The following is a 25123-nucleotide window of genomic DNA, read 5'->3' as shown; positions in this document are numbered from 1 at the left end:
TTCTAAAAGTATAGTCCCTTTCCTCCTTCCTTCTCGACTGGGCCAACTTCTTCCCCGGCATACTCCACTCCTGCTCTCAATCTTGCCTCCCGATCCCAGTGGGATGGATTATATAATATTTTATATTCTTTTTCTTTGGCTTGGCTTCGCGGACGAAGATTTATGGAGGGGGTAAAAGTCCACGTCAGCTGCAGGCTCGTTTGTGGCTGACAAGTCCGATGCGGGACAGGCAGACACGGTTGCAAGGGAAAATTGGTTGGTTGGGGTTGGGTGTTAGGTTTTTCCTCCTTTGTCTTTTGTCAGTGAGGTGGGCTCTGCGGTCTTCTTCAAAGGAGGTTGCTGCCCGCCAAACTGTGAGGCGCCAAGATGCACGGTTTGAGGCGATATCAGCCCACTGGCGGTGGTCAATGTGGCAGGCACCAAGAGATTTCTTTAGGCAGTCCTTGTACCTTTTCTTTGGCGCACCTCTGTCACGGTGGCCAGTGGAGAGCTCGCCATATATTTTATATAGTTATGTTTTAAAAGGAGATAAATTGTGGTAGGTTTTTTAGTGTAGATCACATACAAAAGAAGTGGAACAATTTCTACAAAATCGGTAAATGGGACCCAAATATATATGCTGAAAGAGGGGACCTGGAGGAATGACCAGCTTGTCCTGTTCCAGAACTGTAGAACTGAATTCTTCCTCTCTCTCTCTCTCTCTCTCACTCACTCAGAGTAAACCACATGACCCTTTTAAACAGCCAACTTCACTCAGACAGATTGCGGCTCTGGACCTAATCTTCTGAGTTTGTTCATCTGTTGCTTTCCAAAACAATAATCCATTACTCCAAATTTTCCATGTGGTTGATTTTATCCAGCGGCAGTTGTTTTTCTGCTTTCCACTTCTTTGTATCTTTCTTCAGGGTTTTTAGATGTTTTTGAGTCATTATCGGGTCATTTTCAACCTGGCCCACCCTATTGTTTAGGTCATCAATAGGTGTCTCCAGCACTGTTATTTTTTTCTGTCACCTCCTTTAGTACATTTCCACCTTGGAGAATCTTTGACTCAGAATCTCCATGGATTCCATCGTTTTCTTGAAAATCCTTTGTTGAAGCCCCCCACTTCCTTGAGTTTGTGTTGACATCATGGCTGCACCTTCTTCACTGCTCCCTTGTGGACTTTTAGTTGACAATCTTGGCAAATTTTTGGCTTCTTTAGTTTTATTTTTCTGGGCCTTCTTACCCATTGTCAAGAAATTTTTTATTTTGACAACTTTAAATCAATTTTCACAGACCCTCAGCATTGTGATGCCCCCCCCCCCCCTTCAGATTAAATGTAAAAACCTGTTAAAAGATTGCCAGTAGTATAGTAAAATCCCTGCTGTCCAAAATTCAAGCAACCGGCAGCCTTAAGCAAGTGGCAAAAAAAATCACGGAAAAAAAATAGGTAAAATATAAAAAAGTTTAAAATTAGTGCCCCCCAGCAGTTAGTTCTCAATCAACCAGCAAATACATGAATCCAGCATCTACCAATCCCTGTAGGTCCCAGATATCGGGGGTTTTACTAAACACTGCTTTGTGTTTAAGTTACTGAACCAGCAACCAGAGCTCTCTCCTATTAATCTGCAACATGGGTTTGAATCACAGCAGACGAGGAAGTTAGATTTCAAATAATTTAAAATCTGGGACTTTGGGGGAGTTGGGGGGGGGGGGGTAAACAAAAGGCTTGTGCATCTTTTGATCGTAACAAAAGCCATTTGGTTTACCAGTTTCCTTCAGGGTGGGAAATTTACCACTGTAAACCAATCTAGACTTAATATGATTAATGGACATTAATATGATTAATATAAACCATGGACATTTGGGGATGAACAATGAATGCTGGCATTGCAGTGACATCCACATTCTGTGATGAGCTTCATCAACAGCCAGATGCCAGTTGGCCACTTGTTCCTGCATTTAATGATTTGGTCCAGTTTATTGGTTGATGAACCAAAGCACACCCCTTCCCCACTGCTAGTTCCTTCGTGTAGATTGCGGATGCATGGAAGACAATTTTACATCACATGATTATATATTCCACCACATTATTTCAACATTAGGATTTTGCGTTTTTTAATACAAATTAATTTACCATCTTACTTTTCCGTATATAAAATATTCAAATAATTTACCATTGTTAAAGAATTAGTGAAGTTTCTTGTTAACGATTTTGCTTTCTCTCTATTGTGTTTCACTCTATCTCATTTCCATTTCTATTTTTAATATGTATATACATCAGGGAGCAGCAAAGAGCAAATGTTTAAACATACTGAATGAGAGCTTCTTGTGGTGAAGAAAGCCTCTGTAAGACTCCTGAACACAAATATATCACGAATTTATGAAAGAATTTTGGCTAACAGTTGATCTGGGTTAAAATAATCTCTTACTACTGAGTAAGGAGTACCAGTCGTTTTTATTGACTTTGATGTATATTTTTTGGATTTATCCTTTTCATACCCTTGCCTAACAAAACACTTAACCATAGAACAAAAGGAGACAACAGCACAGAAACAGGCCATTTCACTTATTTTGGCCTGTGCTCTTCCCCCTGTCCTTTCTTCCCATCTTCTCCCAGCCTTTTTATTCAGGCACCTGCCTGTTTTATGATCTTACTTTGAAGAAGGCCCAAAATGTTGATTAAAAATCTTTACCTCCTGACATGGTGAGTTCCTCCAGTATTTTTGTGTTTTTACTGCAATCACAATGTCTGCAGACTTTTGTGTTACACTCTTCTAGCCCGTCTAGACTGTTCCTAACTATTATTACGCCTACGCCCATGAATCTGCACCCAGACCACAGACCTCCATACTCCTCCCATCCTTTCCAAATTTTTCTTAAAATGTCAAAATTGAGCTTGCATTTACCACTTCAGCTGGCAGCACATTCCACACTCCCACCACTCTCTGCATGAAGTTCCTTTTAAGCATTTCGACTTCCACCCTAAACCCATGTCCTCAAGTTCTTGTCTCACTTAACCACAGTGGAAAAAGCCTGCTTGCATTTCTCTGTACTCCTCATACCCATCGCCATTAAACTTTCTATTCACTCAGTATCAGTGTTTTAGAGGGCCATGGTGCAGGGAAAAGTGTTTCCTGATATCTCATCTTTAGATTATCGTCAGTTTTATTGTCATCTGATTGTACAAGTAAAATATCTTTAGCCACAGGTGGGGGGCTGGAGGATTGGAGGGTAGCTCATATTGTTCCGTTGTTTAAAATAAGGCTCCAAAAGAAAGTCAAGAAATTGCAAGCTGACATCTGTAGCAGGTATCTTATTGGAGGGAGTTCTGAAAGATAGGATATACAAGTATTTGGACTGATTAAGGAATAGTCAGCGTGGCTTAGTACATGGTAGGTTGTGTATAACGAATCTTATAGAGTTTTTCAAGCCAAACCTAAGCAACGGGGCTGCCCGCCCAAGCAACGGGACGCGTAGCCGGTTCTGTGGGGGGTTGTGTGGCGGCGTACTTGCTCAGGGCAAACGGGCCCCGCTTGTAACGCCACGTGGCGGGGCAGCCCTGGGAAGATGGCGCCATCAGGGGTTTCTTCCTCAGTCGAATCTCCCGCGTGGCCTATTCAGCTAAGTAGTATTTTTTTTAATCTGTAAGTCTAAATCCTCCCAGCCCATAGTCCAATGTCAGTTTTTCCAGTGCAATTCTTGGTACTGTAGCCGACTGCTACAAAGAAACACACACACTCGCAGTGTGGGAGGTTATGCTCTGAGATTTATTGAGGCTGGAAAGGCTCCTTTTATACAGTTGGAGTTCAAGCTGATTGTTTGATTGGCTGACATCACCGCATGAATAATGATAGTGGGCGGCAACATTCTTGCATGTGAATACCCTTCTTCCCCAGCCTGTTATTGACCTGCTAGCTGGGCAACTTAGCCAGTGCCATTTTAGGGCTGCTGGTCTTGTACTGCTCCAGCTTTCAACTGCACTGGTTCGCTGTGTTAAGGGTTGCGTTACAGTGTGTTATGCTGCTGTTTACTACCGTGCGATGTGCCGGCTCGATCTCCGCGGTGGCGGGCTGCCACAGTACCTTATTATTCCATAGGAACTGTCTAATATGATTGTTTAGTAGTTTAAGGAAGTTTTTAGATAATGGAATAGGCAGCAATTGAAAAAGATACTTTCATTTTGAGGCAATTAACCCTTCCCACTAAAGTAATCAATAAGAATCTCCATTTTGGCAGTTGTTATGCCAATATTTTAAATAAAAAGGGCCATTTCAAATGCTTTTTCCTCTTCTAAGGAGACTATAATACTTGTATTCTGTTCGAATTTTGCCATGTGTATTACATTAAATAATCTTCTAAGACTATTTGAGGAATGTCTTCATTTAACAAATCCTGCTTGATCTGTATGTATCAATTTTATTAAATATTGTCCTATTAGGCAACACTTTCGCTAGTATCTTGTAATCAGTGTTCAACAGGGATATTGGTCTATAGGACGATGTTTTTTAATGGGTCCCTTGTTTTTGGTAACACTATAATAATCGGGGTTGAGAATGATTCCGGGAGGGTCTGTGTTTCTACTGCTTGGTCCAGAACATCTATTAACAGGGGCATTAATAGTTTGTTAAATTGTCTTTTTAAACTCAGGTGGAAATCCATCCTCCCCTGGTGATTTATTATCCTCCAGGATACCCAGGGCCTTTTTGATTTCTTCCCTTGGAAAGGGAGTGTCTAGTTCTATCCTTTCTCTCTCTCTTCTAGTTTTGGAAGTTCAACATTTGCCAAAAATTCTTCCATTTCATTCTCATCTCCTAGTAATACTGATTTGTATAATTTCATGTAATATTGTCAAAAATTATCATTCATTTCCTTTTGTTTATATGGTTGTGTTTTTGTAGAATTTATCATTCTTGATGACTCCTCTGCTTTAATCTGCCAAGATAAAACTTTGTGTACCCGTTCACCAAACTCATAGTATTGTTGTTTAGTTTTTAATATAGCTTTTTCTATTCTACATGTTTGCATTGTATTATATCTTAGATTTTTATTCTCCAGTAATCTGTATTCTTCTTGTAATCCTGTCTTTGATTTTTTTTTCTAATTCTATAATCTCTTTCTCCAAACTATTTACTTCTGCCATATATTTTCTCTTAAGATTCTTTGTGTAGGATATAAATATACTTTTAGCGTGTCCCATATCAAAAACTATTGTTAATAGATGGTTGATTTGTTTCACAATTTTTTTTAATATCTCTTTTTATAAATTCATAGAACTTTGTTTTTTTAAGTAGTGTGGTATTAAGATGCCATCTATATACATTTTCTTGATTTTCCATTATTGTAATAGTTAATGTTAGTGGGAAGTGATCTGATAGAAACCTCAATGGATATTCTGTTTTTATCACTCTACTTTATAACTGGACAGACATTAAAAATAAGTCAGTCCTTGTATATGAATCATGTACCCTTGAACAAAAGGAGTAGTGTCTCTCTGTGGAATTTAATTGCCTCATATGTCAATAAGAATTAGATCCTTCATTTATGAAAGTGGATTTTTTGTTGCTTTCATCTTCATTCCTTTTCTTGCCGATTTATCTAATATTGGATTCAAGCAAATATAAAAATCTCCTCCAACCAATATATTTTGTCTTCCCTCTGCTGTTTTTAAGATATCCTTCTTAAAGGCTTCATCATCATAATTTGGAGCATAAATATTCCTCAATGCCCATGCTTCTCCATAAATTTTACAATGTGCCATTACATACCTCTGGCTTGATCAATCAAGGTGTCTTCTATTAACACTGGTGTATTCTTATTAATTAGAATTGCTAACCCTCTTGCCTTTGAACCAAAGGAAGATGATACTATTTGTCCTATCCCTCCTCTTTTTAATTTATCATGTTCCAATTTGGTAAGATGTATTTTTTGCAAAAAGATTTTAATTTCTTTAGGTACACCAAGACCCTTTTCCTCTTCACAACCTGTTTATCCCATTAATATTAAGACTAATAAACTTGAGTGTTTTATCTATAACATTTTTCAAACAAATATTGTAAAACAATAAAATCTTTCTAATTTAAAAAAATACTGTAACATTTCCCTTTTAAGAGACATTTCAATTTTCATTTCACTTGGAAGAAACATTTCCCTTTTTAGAAGCATTTTTTCCTTTTAAGGGACATACACATTTCCCCTTTAAGAAACACACACACACCCCTACCTCTGACGGTGACGTTAACAGTAGATCCTGGAATCCTGCTGTTCTGACAACAACCACACCAGCGGTGCGAGTATAAGACAGCTTTAATAAACTAATATGTACACTAAGAGGTCTTGTCTCTCTGCAAGACGAACCTGGAAGGCTAGACTGTAGCTCTGGACTGCTTTCTATACAAGGTCACTGGGATGCCCCCTGGTGACCTAGTGGTGTAATTACATATCACCACATTCACTACCTCACATAAAAATTGTTATTCCCCCCACCCCCCCCCCCCCCACCATCCTCCTTCCCTTGTTTGTAAGTTCATAAGTCCAAAATTTTTCGTGGCTTCCGATGCCTTCTGGATCTCCTCAGTAGTGATATAGGGTTGGAGAGTGCGGTCTGCCTTTCGGCCTTTCTTGGTGGAGGTGTGGGAATGGGAAGTACTGGTTGGTCATGTGGGCTGGGGATCCTCTTGTATGGGATTAGGTCCTTCCATCAAGTCTAGAGTGGTGATATTTTGTGGGGCAGGTGTACCCAGGGTCCTGATTTCCGGGGTGGGTGGTCTAGTCCTCGGGTGACTCGATGGACGACTGTTCTAGTGATTGCTGCTGCGCTCCTTGTTGATCCGTAGACATCTGTGTTTCCTCCGTGTTGTTCACACATCCGGCCGGCGCGAGATCCCTGGTGGCCACCGAGTCTTCTCTTCCATCTGGGAATGTGACGGGCATACTGAGGGTTCGAGTGCCTCAACTCCACTTGATCCACCAGCGGGTCCGCTTTGTGGGGTGTGCAGTGCTTCCGGAGGAGAACAGGTCCCGGTGTCATCGTCCATTTAGGCAGCACTGAGCCCGTTGTGGCTTTCCTTGTGAAAGAAAAGATACGGTCATGTGGGGTCATGTTAGTGGCAGTACACAACAAAGAACGTATAGAGTGTAGGGCCTCTGGCAACACTTCTTGCCATCTAGTAACAGGCAGGTCTTTCGCTTTTAAAGTTAAGAGGACCATTTTCCAGATAGTGGCATTTTCCCATTCGACTTGTCCATTCTCCCTGGGATTGTAACTTGTAGTGTGGCTGGTAGCAATCCCTCTCTCGTACAGGTACTGCTGTACTTCTGCGCTCATGAATGCAGCTCCCCTGTCTGTGTGTATGTAGTTCCGGTACCCAAATATGTTGAAGATGGGTTGGAGGGATTTTATAACAGTGGCTGCTGATCCATCAGAACACGGGATTGCGAAGGGGAAATGGGAATATTCATCTATTACGTTTAGGAAATAGACATTTCTATTATTGGACGGGAGCGTGCTTTCAAAATCGAGGCTGAGGCACTCAAAAGGTTTGGTAGCTTTTATCAGGGTGGCTTTGTCTGGCCGGTAAAATTGCAGTTTGCATTCCGGACAGATGGGGCAGCTCTTGTTCACTGGCCTCACTTCCTCTACCGAAAATGGGAGGTTTTGGGTTTTAATGAAGTGAAACAGTCTAGCGACCCCCGGACGGTCCAGCTCATCGTGCAAGCTCTGCAACTGGGACATGGGGTTAAGGATGGCTCAAGTGCCTCTGGACTGCGCGTCCAGGGGCTCGTTGAGTCTCCCAGGGCAGTATAGAATGTCGTAGTTAAATGTAGACAATTCTATCTGCCAGTGCAGGATTTTGTCATTCTTAATTCTCCCCCTGTTCTGGTTATCGAACATAAAAGCGAGGGTGAAGTATTTGTACGCCAGATAATGTCGTCATTGCCTTATTGCTTCCACAATGGCTAGGGCCTCCTTCTCTACTGCTGAGTGTCTCTGACCCCTGTAGGGTTCACGAGAAAAAGGCCACCCGGTTGTCCGTCTTGGTTTAGAGTGGCTGCCAGAGCCATATCGGATCCATCCGTTTCTACTTGAAATGGGATCGACTCATCTATGGACTGCATGGTAGCTTTAGTGATATGGTCCCTAATATCCCTGAATGTTCTGGTGGCTGCTGGGCACAGTGGGAAAACTGAGGCTTTTATAAGTGGGCGGGCCCTGTCGGCGTAGTTGGGGACCCATTGGGCATAGTAAGCGAACAGTCCCAAACACCTTTTTAGTGCTTTCAGCATGTGTGGCACTGGGAGGTCTGGGAGAGGGCGCATACCGGCTGGGTCTGGGCTGATTTCCCCGTTCTGCACTATGTAGCCCAGGATTGGCAACTTCCTGGTGCTAAAGACGCATTTGTCTCTGTTGTATGTTAGGTTCCTTTCCTCGGCTGCCTGGAAGAAGCGTTTTAAATTCGTGTCATGATCCTCCTGAGTGTGGCCACAGATTGTCACATTGTTTAAGTAGGGGAACACCGCTTTCAGTTGGAACTCGTCTACTATTCGGTCTATTTCTCTCTGAAACAGGGACACTCCATTGGTGATACCGAAGGGGAGTTGCAGAAATTGATACAGCCTGCCATCTGGCTTAAATGCTGTGTTAATGCTATCGCTGTTTCTAATGGACAGTTGGTGGTATGCTGCCTTCAGGTCTATGGGGGAAGAACACCTTATATTGTGCAATGTCGTTGACCATGTCTGCTATGCGTGGCAGGGGGTAGGCATCTAGTTGTGTAAATTTGTTGATTGTCTGGCTGTCTCTGCGGCCAACCGTTGTAGCCATCAACAACGGCCATCCAAATGCGTTTTCCGGATGTGAGCAAGGTGGTCGGCAGCAGCGGGCAGCGGAACCTCAGGACTGATGGTAGTAGCAACACAATTCCTTCTCCAAGGTGTCCCCAGCTATGTTAGGTTTTCTCTCTGGCACTGAAACATTACGATCACTCTGGCATGACGCAGCAACCCAATCAATGGCTGCTCTGCCATATTGATTGGCCTGTTACGTAGCAACGTAGTCAATGGCATGTTTGCTACCCTGCCATAGGGCGTCAGCTCAGGCAGCCAACCTTCGAGGATTGCTGAAGTCGTCATCGACCAGGAGTAGGCGAATGTCCTCTGGCATCCGTTCTAGCAATATCTGTTCAAACAGCAGGCAGAGTCTGTGACCGTCCATCAACGGCAGCAGTTCGCTTATGAGGGCGGATGGTGCGCGGTTACCCAGGCCGTCCATATGCAACAGCCTCGCTGCTCGCTCACGGCAGCGAGCGCTTTAAGTGCCTCGTACTTGTCTACGGTGGGGAGCTACTAAAGGAAATCGACAATCCTGCCGGCGGTCTCCTGGTCGAGAGAACTGACCACGTAATAGTATTTTGTGACAGCAGCGGTAATTTGACTAACATGAAACTGAGCCTCAGCCAGCTGGAAGCAAACAACAGGCTGAGAGGTCCAGAATGTAGGCAGCTTCAAGGAGACTGTGTTAGTGCCATACATCATGAGGTCCAGATTTGCTGATTTGGGCCTTTTGGGGCTGGGGGTCACCAAATGTAGCGAACCAAAGACAGTAGTTGGTTTTACTGATTTTACTGGAACTCTGGTGTGAGCTTATAAGCACAACCCCCAGGATACTTTGCTGCCCTGGAGACCATTGTGACATGAGCCTGGAGAGCTGGCAACGCTCCCAGTGACTTGGGTCTCTCAACCCCCATGTGAGCCTGCACCTCCGTGACCTGGTTTGCTAGCAGATCGGTGCAGCACTCTACAATTGTTTATATTACCAAATAGCGTGTCTATTCTCATCAAGGCCATATATAATTTTAGGAAGATATAATCACATGCGATAAGGCCAATATGTTGTGGACCTTCCCATTTTCTTGCCATACTTGTTGGCTTTAAGTTACATTATATCAACAATCCTCAGTCTCGCACCATTTAAAAAGTACTCAGCATTTCTGTTTATTCCACCAAAATGGATAATCATGCATTTTTCTAAGTTCTATTCCATCTGCCATGTTGCTGCCCATCTCAAAATTTCTGGACCTCCTGTTGCAGCACTGCAGTCTTCTACTGAATTCTTGACTTCTGATCTGTAGGCCACAATCAGTGAGAATTGGTGACATCTTGTCCACAATTTGTTTATGAGGCTTTGCACTCTGTCCCTCACCATACTCCATAGACACTCTTGTCTTTGTGGCCAAATACTGCACTCATTCCACCTGCAAGTTTACAGATAAAAACAACATTGTAAGTCAGATGTCAAGTATGGAGTATAGGAGAGAGAGAGAGAGAAAGAGTCTCATGACAACAATCTCTCCCTCAATGTTCACGAAGCAAAGAAGCTGTTCATCAACTTCAGGGTGGAGTACACACTCCAGTCTGTATCAGCCACGCTAGGTGGAGAAGGTAGCAAACTTTAAGTTATTAATGCTTAAATATTGTTAACATTGTGTTCTGGTCCAACCATGTTATCCTTGCGGTCAGGAAAGCCAAAGGAAATATGGCACGTCTCCAGTATCTCCTCTCAATTTCTACATTCTACACCATAGAAAATATCCTGACTTGGATGTATCACAGCTGCGACAGGAACTGCTCTGCCCATGAAGCTAGAAATTGTGAAGAATTGTGACTGAAACACAGGCCATCAAGCAAACCAACCTCTCCTCCATCTACTCCAAAAACTTTCCACTGTTTCAAGAACACAACCAACGTATCGAAAGTCCCATCTTTCCCCTCCCATGAGTTTCAAAACATTTACCACCAGATGCAAACACGGTTTCTTCCCTGCTGCTATCAGACTATTAAATGGACCTCTCATTGATAATATGGTTAGCCTGCACTGATTTACGGAACTTTTTCTCTAACACAATACTTTTATACTACTTGTATTTGGGGATAGGTGGACTTCTCTAGATAGCAGGCAAAACAAAGCATTTATATGTATCTCAGTACTCCTGACAATAAGTAAATTCAGTGGATTTAAAATTACTCACTCAGCTTGACTAAATCTTCAAGAAACTTGAAGCCTCTTTGAACCTTCATCTCTCTCACATTTCCACTTAGTTTTCTAACATCACCAAACTTAGAAAGGTTTATATTTGCTCCCCTCACAGTACTTTGATGATCTGGATTGAGAGCATTGATGTGTAATGTCAGTTTTATCCTAATTGCTGCCAGCATCAACTGCATCTCAGTCTTACAGTCCAGTTACAAATGTTGTCACTGCTGGTACACAAAGCCGTTCAAAATAATCTGGAAACCTCAAATAACAGCAGATGGATAAAGAGGTGTCCATCTTCAGATGAATTTAGGAAAGAATAACTAATTCAAGTATTTTTTTTCAAATAGATATTTTCATTCATTATTGAGTTTTCTTAATAGGTCACCAGCCCTGACAAAGAAAAGTTTTAAAATGAAGTGGACTATGTAGTTTAAATTAATCAAGTAACTGGAAATGATCCACATAGGCACTAGATAGTCAAGTATAATGGAGTATAAGTTGACTACCATGGAACTAATCTTTCAGTGACTGACTCTTCATCATTCAGGGGTGCCTTGCTGTTTGGCGTAGGTGATTATGTCTTTTCATCCGTCATGATCTCTGACCCTCTGAATTATAGTTGTTGCCTCCCCTCTCCTTCTTCTTCGGTAAAGGCTCCATCTTTGAGCTGAGACCATAGTTGATGTTGAGTTCACGATCACACAAGGGAAAAATACTGAAGTGGTTTCCCATTGCCTTATTGATCAGCAGATTCATCTGTGCCCAGCGTTTCTAGTTTTCAACCATAAATTCCAATTTGTAGAATCTGCTTGTAAAAACCATCCTCCATCTGCAATCCATGGCTGTAGTGCGCGTTGAAAGAACCAAAGACTTGTTGATCCAAACCAAGGCTTTTATTATCTAAAAGACTGGTTGACCAGTCCAGAATGACCTGGTCTGGCTAGGAGCAATCCTTTAAGACCTGCCAGTAGGTGTGGCTACACTCTCAGCCAATCACAGTCACCCTCTGTACATATGTACATATACACATTGGTGATAGAATCTGTACCATCACAGTGGCTTCATGGGATCCTGATTGGGAGGCTAAACAGGTCCTACACCTTGCCCAAAGGTAACCTGTAGGCTATCGGACGGAAGGAGCACCTTACACCTCTTGCTGAACAATTGCGCACCACCGGCATCGATCAATATAGCAGCATTAACGGAGGCATTTTGAATGGAATGACTGGTGTAATTTCCTTAAATATTTTTGGAATAACATTTTAGAAGAACCCTTCTTCAATCCAGACTTAAATGAAAGCTTATGTTTGTAAAAGGAGTTTAACTTTTCTTTAATATGAGTTGTGTAAGGTAAAACATCATGAGATGGGAATGTGTAAGGAGTTACCCTGTACAGGGCTGTAACAAGATGTGAATGCATCCTTGTACTTACAAGATAAGAGAGACATTGATGGATTGAGAGGCAGGAAGCTAGCAGGGAAAGGATAGCAACAGTTTTAGTCATTGGACAAGTAATGATATGATGATGTTCTAAGCATGTATCCAAGGGTATAAAAAATCACCATTTTGCTGATAACGGCAGAATGCATTCTCCGACTAACATTGTTAGTCGCAAGTGTTACAATCCGGTAATAAAGAACAAAGAACCCTGATTTCGACTCAGTCTGGTGTTTGTCTCACTCATTCATGAACAAAGCAGACCTAACAGTTGTTAGACACTTCTTTGCCTCGGGCTCGTGAGTAAAATGAGACTTGCTGAGCTTAGTGGGAAATCTTGTCAAGGAGGTGATAACTTTTTTCCGGAGGAGATGGCACCAGAATAATAACACAGAAATACTGGAGAAATTAATCAAGTCTCGCAGCATCCGTCGGAGGGATAACCGACGTTTCGGACCTGACCCCTTCCTTCCTCACAGCGTCTGCAAACTTTTGTGTTTCACCTGGCACCAGAATAATGCCAAGGTGAGCCTAATCAGTGGTGACAGCTACTCAGAATTCAGATTTATTGTCAGAGTCCAACCCTGAAATTCTTTCTGTGGGTGAGGCAGAATTAGTAGTGTTAACAAAAACTGTTCACAGTGTATACATGTAAACAAATAGCAAACTGTAAACAGAAGACAAAATGTAAACAAACTACACAATAAAGAGAGAATTAAAAAAAATCAAAAAGTGCATGTCAGAGTCCTGAAATGAGGCTTTGATTGAGTTTGTTATTGAGGAGTCTGATGGTGGGGGTTCTGTGTCTGTACTACTGTTCGCATCCCAGGTGGGAGAAAGAAATTACCCATGATTTCCTTTGTAAACTCTTTCTGTGGTAGTTAATCACTTGATATTGATTAAGGACATTTTTTAAAAATGGGAATTGAACAGTTGATGTGAATTTTCAATTGAGGTTACATCGTTATTTGTTTTAATAGGAAACAGTGTGAAACTATAACAGTTGCCTTCTTTGCATTATAAAGACTTCTTTTCTTTGGCTTGGCTTCGCGGACGAAGATTTATGGAGTGGGTAAAAAGTCCACGTCAGCTGCAGGCTCGTTTGTGGCTGACAAGTCCGATGCGGGACAGGCAGACACGGTTGCAGCGGTTGCAGGGGAAAATTGGTTGGTTGGGGTTGGGTGTTGGGTTTTTCCTCCTTTGCCTTTTGTCAGTGAGGTGGGCTCTGCGGTGGAACTTTCATTAACAGGGCAGATCACAACCTAAAATTCTCATGTACGTAATGTAATTCTATGGTCTGATTAGTCTCTGCAGTGTACTTTTCAACCAATGAGAAATCAAAGGAGAATCTTTCACTCCTGTTGACACGCCTTCATTAACACTTGCAGCACATTATTTTCGTGTTTGCACGTCCTTGCTGGTTATTTATAACCTTTTTAAAATTGAATATCATCTTGTCTGATTTTACATAGTGTCTCCAATGCAAGTTCGTTGATCCTTTGCATTGAATTTCTTAATCCAAGTTTCAATCATCGAAATCAGTCAGTTTCAATCCAGATTTCAGTCTGCCTTAAACATAATGACGTGGTAGTTTACAAAGGACAAAAAAAGATGTGAATAGCAATTCTCAGCTTTTTTAAAAATAAAATTTGTCACAGCTGGTCTTCACATGAGGTAAATGATGAAAGTTGTTTTTACTTGGAGTTGATTTTTTTTTCTTCTTTGCTTTTCTTAGATTTGCCAAAATATATTCCAAATCTAAAAGTGGTTGAACAGTCAGAATCTTTTTCACAGGGAAAAAAATGACACCTACCAGAGGGCATGCATTTTAGGTGAGGGAGAGTTGGGAATTTAAGGGAGATGTGTGGGGCAATTTTTTTCTTACATAGTGGTAGGTGCTTAGAAATTAACAGCCAGTGATAGTGGTGGAAGCAGATACAACAGTGCTGCTCAAGAGTAACAAAGGGTAAATGAACTAGGTGAGAAAATACAGTAGTTGATTTGTAACATGGTGGGAATATAATCACAAGGGACCATATGGTGTAAAAGCAAGAATTTCCAGCTGTGTGAAACTTGCAGGGTCTCGCGCAGATCCCTGCCCAAAAGTGTATAAAGTGGGATGAACATGCAGGAAATATAGGTGTAGAAGTCAGCCCTGTAATAAAACAAACAGCAGAACAGGGCACAATGAAAGAGTTCAGTAACTAATTGTCTTCACTGATTCCCACTCAAACCACATGCAGTGTTCATCCTACTTTATACACTTTTGGGCAGGGATCTACGAGAGACCCTGCAAGTTTCACACAGCTGGAAATTCTTGCTTTTACACCACATGTTCCCTTGAGATGATATTCCCACCATGTTACAAGTCAACTACTGTATTTTCTCACCTAATTCATTTACCCTTTGTTAAGCATATTCATTAAACTTATTCCTTTACATAGGGTTATCTGTCATGTGCAAACTGCAGTTTTAGTTTAATTTGGGCACCATGTTCGATGCAGACACGTGGCTGAAAGGTCTGTTCCTGTGCTGTGGTGTTCTAAGTTCTGTTTTCTATGAAGAAAGGCTCTTTCCTTGACCATTGGCTTTAGTTATTTATCAGTAAATTCTGTGTGATTTTGCTGCTTATAATTGGTAGCTGTGATAAGTTAATTACATATTCATACTTCCAAGTCATTGTATCTAATATTTCCAGAAAATGTTGTGAGCCTCTATGAAAATGTAAACTTACTTTAACCTTATCCTCCCCTGCCCTCTTCCCTCCTCTGCCCCTCCCCCTTTCCATTCATTCTCCCAACTGTCTTCCCACCAGCCTCAACATACACCACAACCTGTTTCTACACTCCCTACCCTCCTGACCTTCACTGTGCATCTCTGACCTTGCTACCACCAGCCTGAACTTTTCATGCATGAGATTGTTATTGTGAACCCACATCCCAATTTGGTAAAATTGGATTTCAAATTTATTAAAATACAATACCATCCATGTGAGAACATTGAAAAAAAAATCATTTAAAGAAACATTAATCTATATCTGTATGACATTAATTTATTATTCATGAATGGTGGGTTTGTATGTTAGTTTTCAGATAAATGTTTTGAATTGAACAAGTCCATTTGTCCAGTAGTATATCCACTACCACACCCCTCACCTCATCACTGTGTTGCTCTATTTTAGATTGACAACCAGGAGTTCCACCATGTTCCTCAGGGCTGGATTATAATATTAGTTTGTTATCTGGGTTAATATGTGATTTCAATCCTCTTTTTAAATAAAATCTCTGTTACCATTGCCATGGGCTTGAAACATATAGAGATTAAAGAGGAGGAGGTGCTTGCTGCCTTACAGCAAATAAATGTAGATAAATCCCCCTGGGCCTGACATAATATTCCCTTGGACCTTGAGGGAGATAATGTAGAAATTAGAAGGACCCTGGCAGAAATATTTAAGTGTCCTTAGCCACAGGTGAGGTGCCATAGGATTGGAGGGTAAGTCATGTTGTCCATTTAAAAAAGGCTCCAAAATTAAACAAGGAATTACAGGCCAGTGAGCCTGACCACAGTAGTAGGTAAATTATTGGAGGGTATTCTGAGAGATAGGATAGACAGGTATTGGACAGCCAAAGGCTGATTAAGGATGGCGTGACTTTGTGCTTGGTAGGACATGTTTAACGAATCTACCAAGAAATAGATGAAGGAAAGGTTGTGGATGTTGTCTACGTGGACTTTAGTAAGGCCTTTGACAAGGTCCCACATGGGAGGTTAGTTCAGAAAGTTTATACACTAGGTATCTATGGAGAGGTTGTAAACTGGATACGAAGTTGGCTGAATGGGAGAAGACGGAGAGGTAGTGGATGATTGCTTCTCAGACTGGAGGCCTGTGATTAATGGTGTGCCTCAGGGATTAGTGTTGGGACCATTGTTGTTTGTTGTCTATATCAATGATCTGGATGATAGTGTGGGAAATTGGATCAGCAAGTTTGTTGATGACACTAAGATTGGAGATGTTGTGGACAGTGAGGAAGGCTTTCAAAACTTGCAGAGGGATCTGGACCAACTGGAAAATGAGCCAGAAAAAGGCAGATGGAATTTAATTAAGACAAGTGTGAGGTGTTGCATTTTGGAAGGACTAACCAAGGTAGGTCATATATAGTAAATAGTAGGGCACAGAGAAATGTGGAAGAATAAAGGGATCTGGGAATACAGATGCATAATTCCCTGAAAGTGGTGTCACAGGTAGACAGGGTTGTAAAGAAAGCTTTTGGCATCTTGGCCTTCATAAATCAAGTATTGAGTACAAGAGTTAAGATGTTATGGTGAGGTTGTACAAAACATTGGTGAAGCCAAAGTTGGAGTATTGTCTGCAGTTATGGTCGCCAAACTATAGAAAGGATATCAGTAAGATTGAAAGAATGCAGAGAAGATTTACTAGGATGTTGCTGGGTCTTCAGGAGTTGAATTTCAGGGAAAGATTAAACAAGTTGGGACTTTATTCCTTAGAGCATTGATGATGGGAGATTTGATCAAGGTTTACAAAATTATGAGGGGTATAGAAGAGTAAATGAAAGTAGGTTCCACTTAGATTGGGAGAGAAAAGTACGAGAGGACATGGCTTTAAGGTGAAAATTTTAGGGGGAACTTCTTTCACTCAGAGAGTGGTGGGAGTTTGGAATGAGCTGAATTCTGACATGGTAAATGCGGGTTTACGAGTTTGAAGAATAAATTTGATAGGATGGGAGAGGGTCTGGAGGGTCAGTGGGATTAGAAGAATGATGTTTTGGCACAGACTAGAAAGGCTGAATGGCCTGCTTTCTGTGCTGTAGTTTTCTATGGTTCTAACAGAAAGTTCTTAAATGAATTTTATTGAAATGCAGTAGTTTGGAAGCTGCAGTATGTATTCTGCAAACCTGCTTTAATGCTCTGAAGATCTGCCTCAGGAAATGCTTTTCTCTACGCGACGTTAATAACTTGCTGTTGTGCTTTATGCAAATGAGTTTGATGCTGATTACTTCAGGATTTATGATCTTTTGCAAAAAGTGAACATGCTGGCAATTATTTATCTATTTTCTTTTTTTTTAGCTGCTTGACCATTGGTAATTTGCAGGAGAGAATTATTTTTATGAAGTACATTAATTTATGTAAGCCATTTCTTTTGTATAGATAAGGTCCTAAATATTCTGCAAGACTGTATCATGTCTTCAGCAGAGCGAGTATTGGAGTACATACTCAGGAGGCTAACAAGTGAATTACAAACTGTAAGTATGATTCATTTGGTTTAATCTATTCTAATCAATATGTGTAGGGTCCAAATAACTCTTGTTTATACATGAGTGAAATGGTATTTCCATTGCAGTAGGAACCAGTGTCTGGTTTTACCGACCATTGTGTGTGCCAGTGAATTTGATTTTTCTTGTTGCTTGCATTCTTTCAAGGTAGCCAGCACTTCTGTATGGTGTACTTTTTTCCCTCCACTTGTTCACAGGATGTGGGCATTGCTGGCCCAACACTTAAATCTTTGAGAAGGCTCTTTTGAGCTACTGCCATAAACCACTGCAATCTTTTAGCTGGAGGTTCACAGGCAATGTTATTGAGTTAGACCATTGTGTCTAGGTGGTGTCCCAAATATATGTTGCCTCCGTCCTTGCCAGCAAAGGTCTCGAGTTTGGAAGATGCTATCCATATATTCCGTCGTCGTCGTGGCTATCCCTCGAGGTTGAGGATGATGGCCTTCATTCCATTACCCACTGAGTGAAGACGCCTGTGTTTGTTTAACATGTACTTGATGTTGCACTCCAAGAAGCACATGATACTTCACAAATCAAACAACTAATTCCAATGGCATGAAAACTACGATGATTGAAACTGATGGATTTGTTGTAGCCTTTGTCCGCTTTCGTAGCTGTTGAGTTCAGAGTAACTTCGTCCGCCTGCTCCACCATTGAGGACTTGGTTGGATTGTTCTTTGTCAGGGACTCCATCTGCGACCTTACCACCATGAGTAACCCTACCAGGAGCATAGCTCCAGATGGCATTACTCTCGGGACCACACAAGCTTCACCTTGACAAGGTGACAATCCAAATATTGGAGGCAAGTAGTGAGTAATTTTGTAGATTGGGCCCACTGTTGCTAGGTGTACTGTGATAGAATATGTGATAGATGTATTTAGGAGATAAATTGGTAAAATTAGAGTAGGTTACATACATACACACACTTTAAAACTGATCTTATTTGAAATATTGAAGAATTCATATTCAGTAACGTTACAGAAATTATGGAGAATGCTGTGCACATTTCACAAGTAGGAGCTCATTGAAATTATGTCATTAAAGCAACAAGCAGGAGATACTGGCTGTTAAAAGCTCTTTGCAAGAGTGCACAGTAAGGTCACTCCTGGGTTTTTGTTTACCTGAAGTCAACAGCTTGACCAAGACGACTAACTCCTCTTGTTTGCTGGAGAAGGTAGATGGCTGGAAGTGCCATCTGTCTGATGTTTCTCTTGGAATAACAAGGAATAGAAAGGAACTCTGTGGTAGCCTGAAAGAAAGAGGTTATCATCTGGAGAACCCCAATGGTGGAAGTTTCATCAGCAAGACCTTGAGGTGACTAATGGTGGTACCTCAGTTGTGGAAATCTTGGAACAACAAACCTCTCTCTGCAAACCGTACGAGAACCTTCCTGAGTGTTAAACATTGACCTTTTGAGCACCAAAGCCTGGTGAACTTTATACATGTTAAATTCTGTCACAGTATAAGAATTACCTGCAACCAGAGAACTTGGAGGAATAAGAAGTGGGATTGGACTGTGAACCAAAGAACTTCTCTTACATTCACACACACATCACATACACGTACACTTAGAATTAGAAAGGGGTTAAGTTGGGTTTAGTTAAGTTAATAGAGATAAGTTAAAGTTTGATTCTGTTTTCATGTTTAAAGATAATTAAAAACAATTATTCTTTAAGTAACTACTTGTCTTGGTGAATGTCTATTGCTGCTGGGTTTTGGGGTCCTTTGGGCTCGTAACAGTACTAATGATGGAAAGAGTGAATGTTTCCCTGTTTTAGAACATAGAACAATGCAGCACAGTACAGGGCCTTCAGCCCTCAATGTTGTGCCAACCCATATATCCCTTCCTAAAAAAAAGTACTAAACCTTCCCTATCCCATAACCCTTTTAATCATGTGTCTGTCTCAGAGTCTCTGAGACAGCTTCTACCACCATCCCCAGCAAGGCATTCCAGGCTCCTACAACTGTCTGACTAAAAATATACTTAATTTTGTTTTATTTCAGATTTCTAGCATTTGCACTTCCAACGTTGTTTCTTTTGCCTCCTCTCATTCATATTTCTGTTTACATCTAGTTCATCTAAGACACCTGCATTAAGAATACACAGTTGAAAAGACAGTGGAAAATGTAAAGTAATTTGGAAAAAAATATCAGATTTGTCGTCATTAATTATGTAAAGTTCACTTTAATCAGGAAATTCCTGTAACTAACAAAATTTAAATTTGAACCCCGGTCACTGATGCTGTAACAGCGTGTGCTAGCCGCTACGCTAACCACACCACCGTCATAATTAACCCCCTCCCCTCGCGTTTTATAATGCCAACTTTTACATTTTACTTCAATAAAATTGTGTTTGAATGAAATGGCATCCAAGACCTCCCTTTGTGGCCTTCTCTACATCGGAAAGACTGGCGCAGACTGGCGCAGACTGGGAGATCGCTTAACTGAGTACGTTCACCCTGTCTGCATCAGTTACAGGGACCTCCCAGTGGCCAACCATTTCATTTCTGCATCCCACTCACACACTTAACATGTCTGTCCATGGCTTTATGTACTATCCCACCAAGACCACCCATAAATTGGAGGAACAACACCTAACTTTCCGTCGAGGCTCTCTCCAGCCAGATGCCATTAATATCCACTTTTCCAAGTTCTGCTAACCTCTTCTCCCTTCCCTTCTTTCCCTCAGCTCTCCACCCCTTTCCCTCTCTATTCACCTCACCATCCCTCCTTCCCTTGATCGCTGCTGTGCCCTCTCTCCCTTCTCCACCTATCACCTCCTGTCTTTGCAACCACCCCTCCTCCTTACCCTTTTATTCGGACGCCTGCCAACATTTTTCTATACCTTGATGAAGGCTCAAGCCGAAATGTTGGTTATGTATTTTTACCTTTACTGAATAAAGGACGCTGCTTAACTAACAGAGTTTCTCCAGCATTGTGTTTTTACTACAACTTTATTCAAACAGCTGCTGCAGGTGGGGCACGACTGGGGTGCTCCACTGGCTGAATGTTTGCTCCCATCTTCACCAAGGGGTCGTGTGTGGCTTTGGTGAACTTTTGCAATTTTAAATATTTAAGTTTAAAATATACCTATTTTAAAATGTATCTATTTCATTGTCATTTTCGCCGGTTATTTGAGTTTCTGGTTGATTGAGTGCCAGATGATGGGGATTTTACTGTATGTCATTTTTCGTTCTCTTGAAAGATCATCCACTTGAAATATTTTTGGTGTGCCACAGATGGTTCTTGACCTGCTGAGTATATCAGCATTTGGTCATTGCCTGCCTATATTTTGGTATGAATATAGCTGACCCGCCACTGCCTATGTATTGTCCAAGTCTTGCTGCAAGCAAGCACAGCTACTTCAATATCTAGAAAATACACATGGCATTGAAGATTGCACTTGAATTGAGCTCTAGAATGGTCTTGAAATTATTTAGTGTGATGCATATTGCTGAGGCAGATATGCCTATAAATATATATAAATCCGATAAATCTGTATATAAATCCGATGGAATTTGTTTTGTTGTTGTTGGATGAAAAAGGATGGAAAATGTTTGCCTGTTTTTCTAACTTGAGATAGGAAACCAGAAATATGTTTGTTAAGGGTGAATTTTTTAGGTTTTCAGATTTGTTGTCCAAATGATGAGCAATATCCCAACTTTCCTAAGAAGTGGGAAACACTTGCAATTCTCCAGTGCATATTAATTGGTAATAAAGAAATCTTGTCACTGATGGGATGTTCAAATATCTGATGTGTTTTTTTTAATAAGCTCAGCATGACTAGAAATGAGGTTATGCTTTAGATTTTTCCGAAGTTAAAAATATTACTCTGGATGTTAAAGAAAACTGCCTTGCTCTTTAACACAGTGTATGTTTACTTCAGTTTGACATCTCACCTGCAAAAAGCATGCCCAATGTTGCAGTACTTGCTTGTTTCTCTCAAATCACTGGTGTAGGATTTGAACCTACAGAACTTGCTCACCGTTGAGGCACACTGCATTAGATTTTGGGGCATTAATCAGGAAATATTGGAAAGGATATGTGCTCATTTACCAGAATAACACTAGGGCTTGAAGGTTAAATTTCAAAGGCAGTTTGCAAATAATGTTTGCATTCCTTTGAGTGAGAAGATTGCGGGTAACTCATGAAAGCTACTACAAGGTGGGGCAGATGCCAAGAAGTTGTGTTTACAAAGATAAAGGATTAAAGCTTGGTCTGCATGAAGTAAAATCATTACATTTTTGAGGAATGGCAATGCACATCTGGTGCTTTCTCTTCTTAAAGGGTTAGATTAAAATCCAAAAAGTTACATGGAGTTCACAGGAATTGTTTAAACCCCTGTCTCAAACTGATTGTGCAGGGGCTTAAATGATTTCCTACAATTCCTGTAAGCTCTGTAACTTTGTTGGAATGGACGATGAACATCTATCTGTTTTTATAAAGGACCACTGAATGGTGAATGTAAACTTCACCAAAATCTTGTCAGATCTGCTGTATCCAGCATATTAATTACTTCAAGGAAAATGCTGAATTTATAAGGATAGAGTAATTCCACACAAATGGAAGTGTTTTGTTAAGTATCAGCGTGAGAAACCTCCGTGTAATTAAATACTGCATTTATTTAACCAAGGCATGGAAACGTGGTAGAAACAGAGTTGTTAAAATTCCTTTGTGAAAGCAAAGCCAAGTAATGTCCACAGAGTTCATGTGTGGTAAACACAGATCTTCAGTAAACAGATATGCATAACTAAATAAATTTAGATCCCTTGATGCGATGTGTATTTTAAAGCAACAAAAAATTGGATTTGAAAAAAGGTAATTGAAATTGTCAAACTATCCTTTCTCTTTATAGATGTTTGCAGTATATTCTGAAGAAAAACGGGGAACCTCTTAGTTGATAGTCTAAAAATAAACTTGATTTACCCCCTCCCTGAGTTTGAATATAACTGAAAACGTCCAAAATATTTGATGTTGCTCATTTTAAAACCCACAAAAATAAACAATGCTGCCGAGTTTTTTGAGTTTTCTTGATGCATTGTTTTGACATTTGAAACCTAATTAGGAAATTTTCAAAATTCTGAACTAATTTCTTGTCAGTAAATTTGTTGTGAAATAGTGAACGTTATGTAAAATGAGATGCTGCCAATTTTGTAACGAGTCGAAAAGTGTATCGCTGTGTCTTCTATCTGAAGAAACTTTGGACCAGATTTCATATTTTCTTAAAAGATAGAAGGAGGTCAATCTACCCAAAATGGCTCTCACAGCAATCCTACCCAGCCCACCCTGTTATCCATTGTCTTACATATACGCACCTGCATACAGTACGGGCAATTTTTCAGTAAATGAGTAACAGCCAGGACATCTCCAGATGTGGAGGAAACTGGAGCACCAGGGGAATCTCAAGTGATCATGGAAAATGTACAAACTCCACACAGATGTAACTGGCAATCACAATTGATCTGTGATGAGACAGCTTTACTACCTGCTGGCAGTTCTGGGCCTCCTCCCTTGTGTTTTGTCATGGAAATTGCCATATGCCCTGGACTTTGAGGCACACCACATGAAACAGAACTTCTTCAGCTTTATGGGTTTAACATTAAAGCCCCTCATATTACAGTGGCCATTTGTACAGAAAGTTAAATGGTCAATTTAGTAACCGCAGCATGTTAGCCGAAAGTGGATTGGTCATTCTTCAGCATCAAGCCAGACGTATCTTCCACCAAGCCAAATCTGGGGTAGAATCTAAGACTATTGTAGATTTAAAATTTAAGAGACAACTTAGTTTATCTATATTACTTTAGTTAAGTTATCCGTTATTTAAGTGTTTAAGCGAATTTGATTTTTTTTTGGATAATTAAATGTTAACAGTTTTCAAATATCCTTGAATGTGGAATGCAGCTCTAGACTCCAGGATGCAAAGGGTCAATGATAGAAGCCCATTTGACTCAAGACAAAGTAATCTGGGCATTGTGGACTTTGAGTGTTTATTCTGGATTGGGTGACCAGCAGGCAAGACCTGGTCTATTTTTTATTTTATTTTAAAGTTGACATTTTAAAGCTTTATTATTGTTTCATTTTTTCAGACAGCGGCTTCCCTGCTGGCCATGGAATATGGAAGAAAAGGAACTGTTACTGAATCCTTTTTCTAAATCTGTTTTGTTTCTCCTTCGTTGAGGTTCTGGATCTTGATCGATGCAGCCTTTACCTGGCTGTGCTGAGTGAGATGGCGAAGTTGTTTTCAATGGTGGGCCAAATGAGGGGGTCCTGCATGTGGAGAATTGTCTCTTCCCTGACACAGGCTTCAATTCGAAATCTGCAGGCTGCAAACGAGGACAAGGTACTCTACCCTATTCCCATGTTTATTGTCTAAACTACCACACCAAGTCACCCTATTTCACTTTTGTTCCTCCTGCTTTTCTCTTTCTATTTTACCAGTAATGACTCTGTTGAAAGCATTCCCCAAGTGTTCTGAAGCAGTATAAAGTAAAACCCCTGTTATCTGGAAATGAAGTAACTAGCAACCTTGAGCAAGTGCCCCACCTCCAGAAAATTGAGGAAAATAAATAAATAATGGTCTTTCTAATTATTAGAATATTTATAGGTATATTAGTAAAGCTTTATGTACAAAGTTGGGGGAGGAAGGGTTAACTATCAATAATGTTTTTTTAAAATTTTATTTATAAATTTTAAAACCACAAAAATAACTTAAATTCTTATATAATATTACAAATCCATTACAAATATATGAGGTATCTATATAATAAAGAAAAGGAGGTAAAAATGGAACCCCTCTATTATCCCCTTTCCCTCTCTAACCCCTACCAAAAAAAAAATACACACACACACAGACACACACACATATGTATGTATATATGGGACAAGAGACTTTCAACAAAAGTACTCCAAATGGGAAAACTTCTTGTAATATGCGGAGATCTATTAGGAGAAAGGGAATGTCGGAGTTTCATTTAAATATTTACACCAATACTTTGTAAATATGGACTCCATATTTTACAAAATATATGATATTTATCTCCTAAGTTATTATTTTTATTTCAAGTGGTATACAATTTCAAACTTCTGCCTGCCATCTTTCCAGTCTCAAATCTGTATCTGACTTCCAAGTTATTGCAATACATTTTATAGCGATTGCCAAAGCAATTTTAACAAATTTCACTTGAAACATATTCAATTTTATTTTAGGTTTAATCCCTTTAATATCACCCAACAAAAACAACAATTCCTGTGGAATTTAACTCCAATAAATTACCAATTTCCAACCAGAAATATTTAATCTTAGAACACTGCCAAGTAGAATGCAAGAAAGTATCAACTTCCTGTCCACATCTAAGACATAAATCCAAAAAAACTATAATTCAA

The 25123-nt window shown here is 40.4% G+C and overlaps 1 protein-coding gene across 7 annotated transcripts in view; it reads left to right on the top strand.

Moving 5' to 3' along the window:
* The window catches only part of LOC138760353 (probable methyltransferase TARBP1), a 276950-nt gene that overhangs the window by 55567 nt on the left and 196260 nt on the right, over nucleotides 1-25123 (top strand). For all 7 annotated transcript variants that reach the window (XR_011355556.1, XM_069930829.1, XM_069930827.1 and 4 more), the window contains exons 13-14: nucleotides 17615-17709; nucleotides 23919-24080. Coding sequence is in view for 6 of the 7 variants with exons in the window: in XM_069930829.1 (XP_069786930.1) it covers nucleotides 17615-17709; nucleotides 23919-24080 (257 nt within the window). In the remaining variant the exon portion in view is untranslated. The remainder of the gene's footprint in view (nucleotides 1-17614; nucleotides 17710-23918; nucleotides 24081-25123) is intronic.

The sequence above is a fragment of the Narcine bancroftii genome, chromosome 4, assembly GCF_036971445.1.
Source record: "Narcine bancroftii isolate sNarBan1 chromosome 4, sNarBan1.hap1, whole genome shotgun sequence".
In the NCBI taxonomy this organism is placed as follows: Eukaryota; Metazoa; Chordata; class Chondrichthyes; order Torpediniformes; family Narcinidae; genus Narcine; species Narcine bancroftii.
Note: the sequence above shows the minus strand (reverse complement) of the source record. Positions and strands in the feature narration are given on the sequence as shown.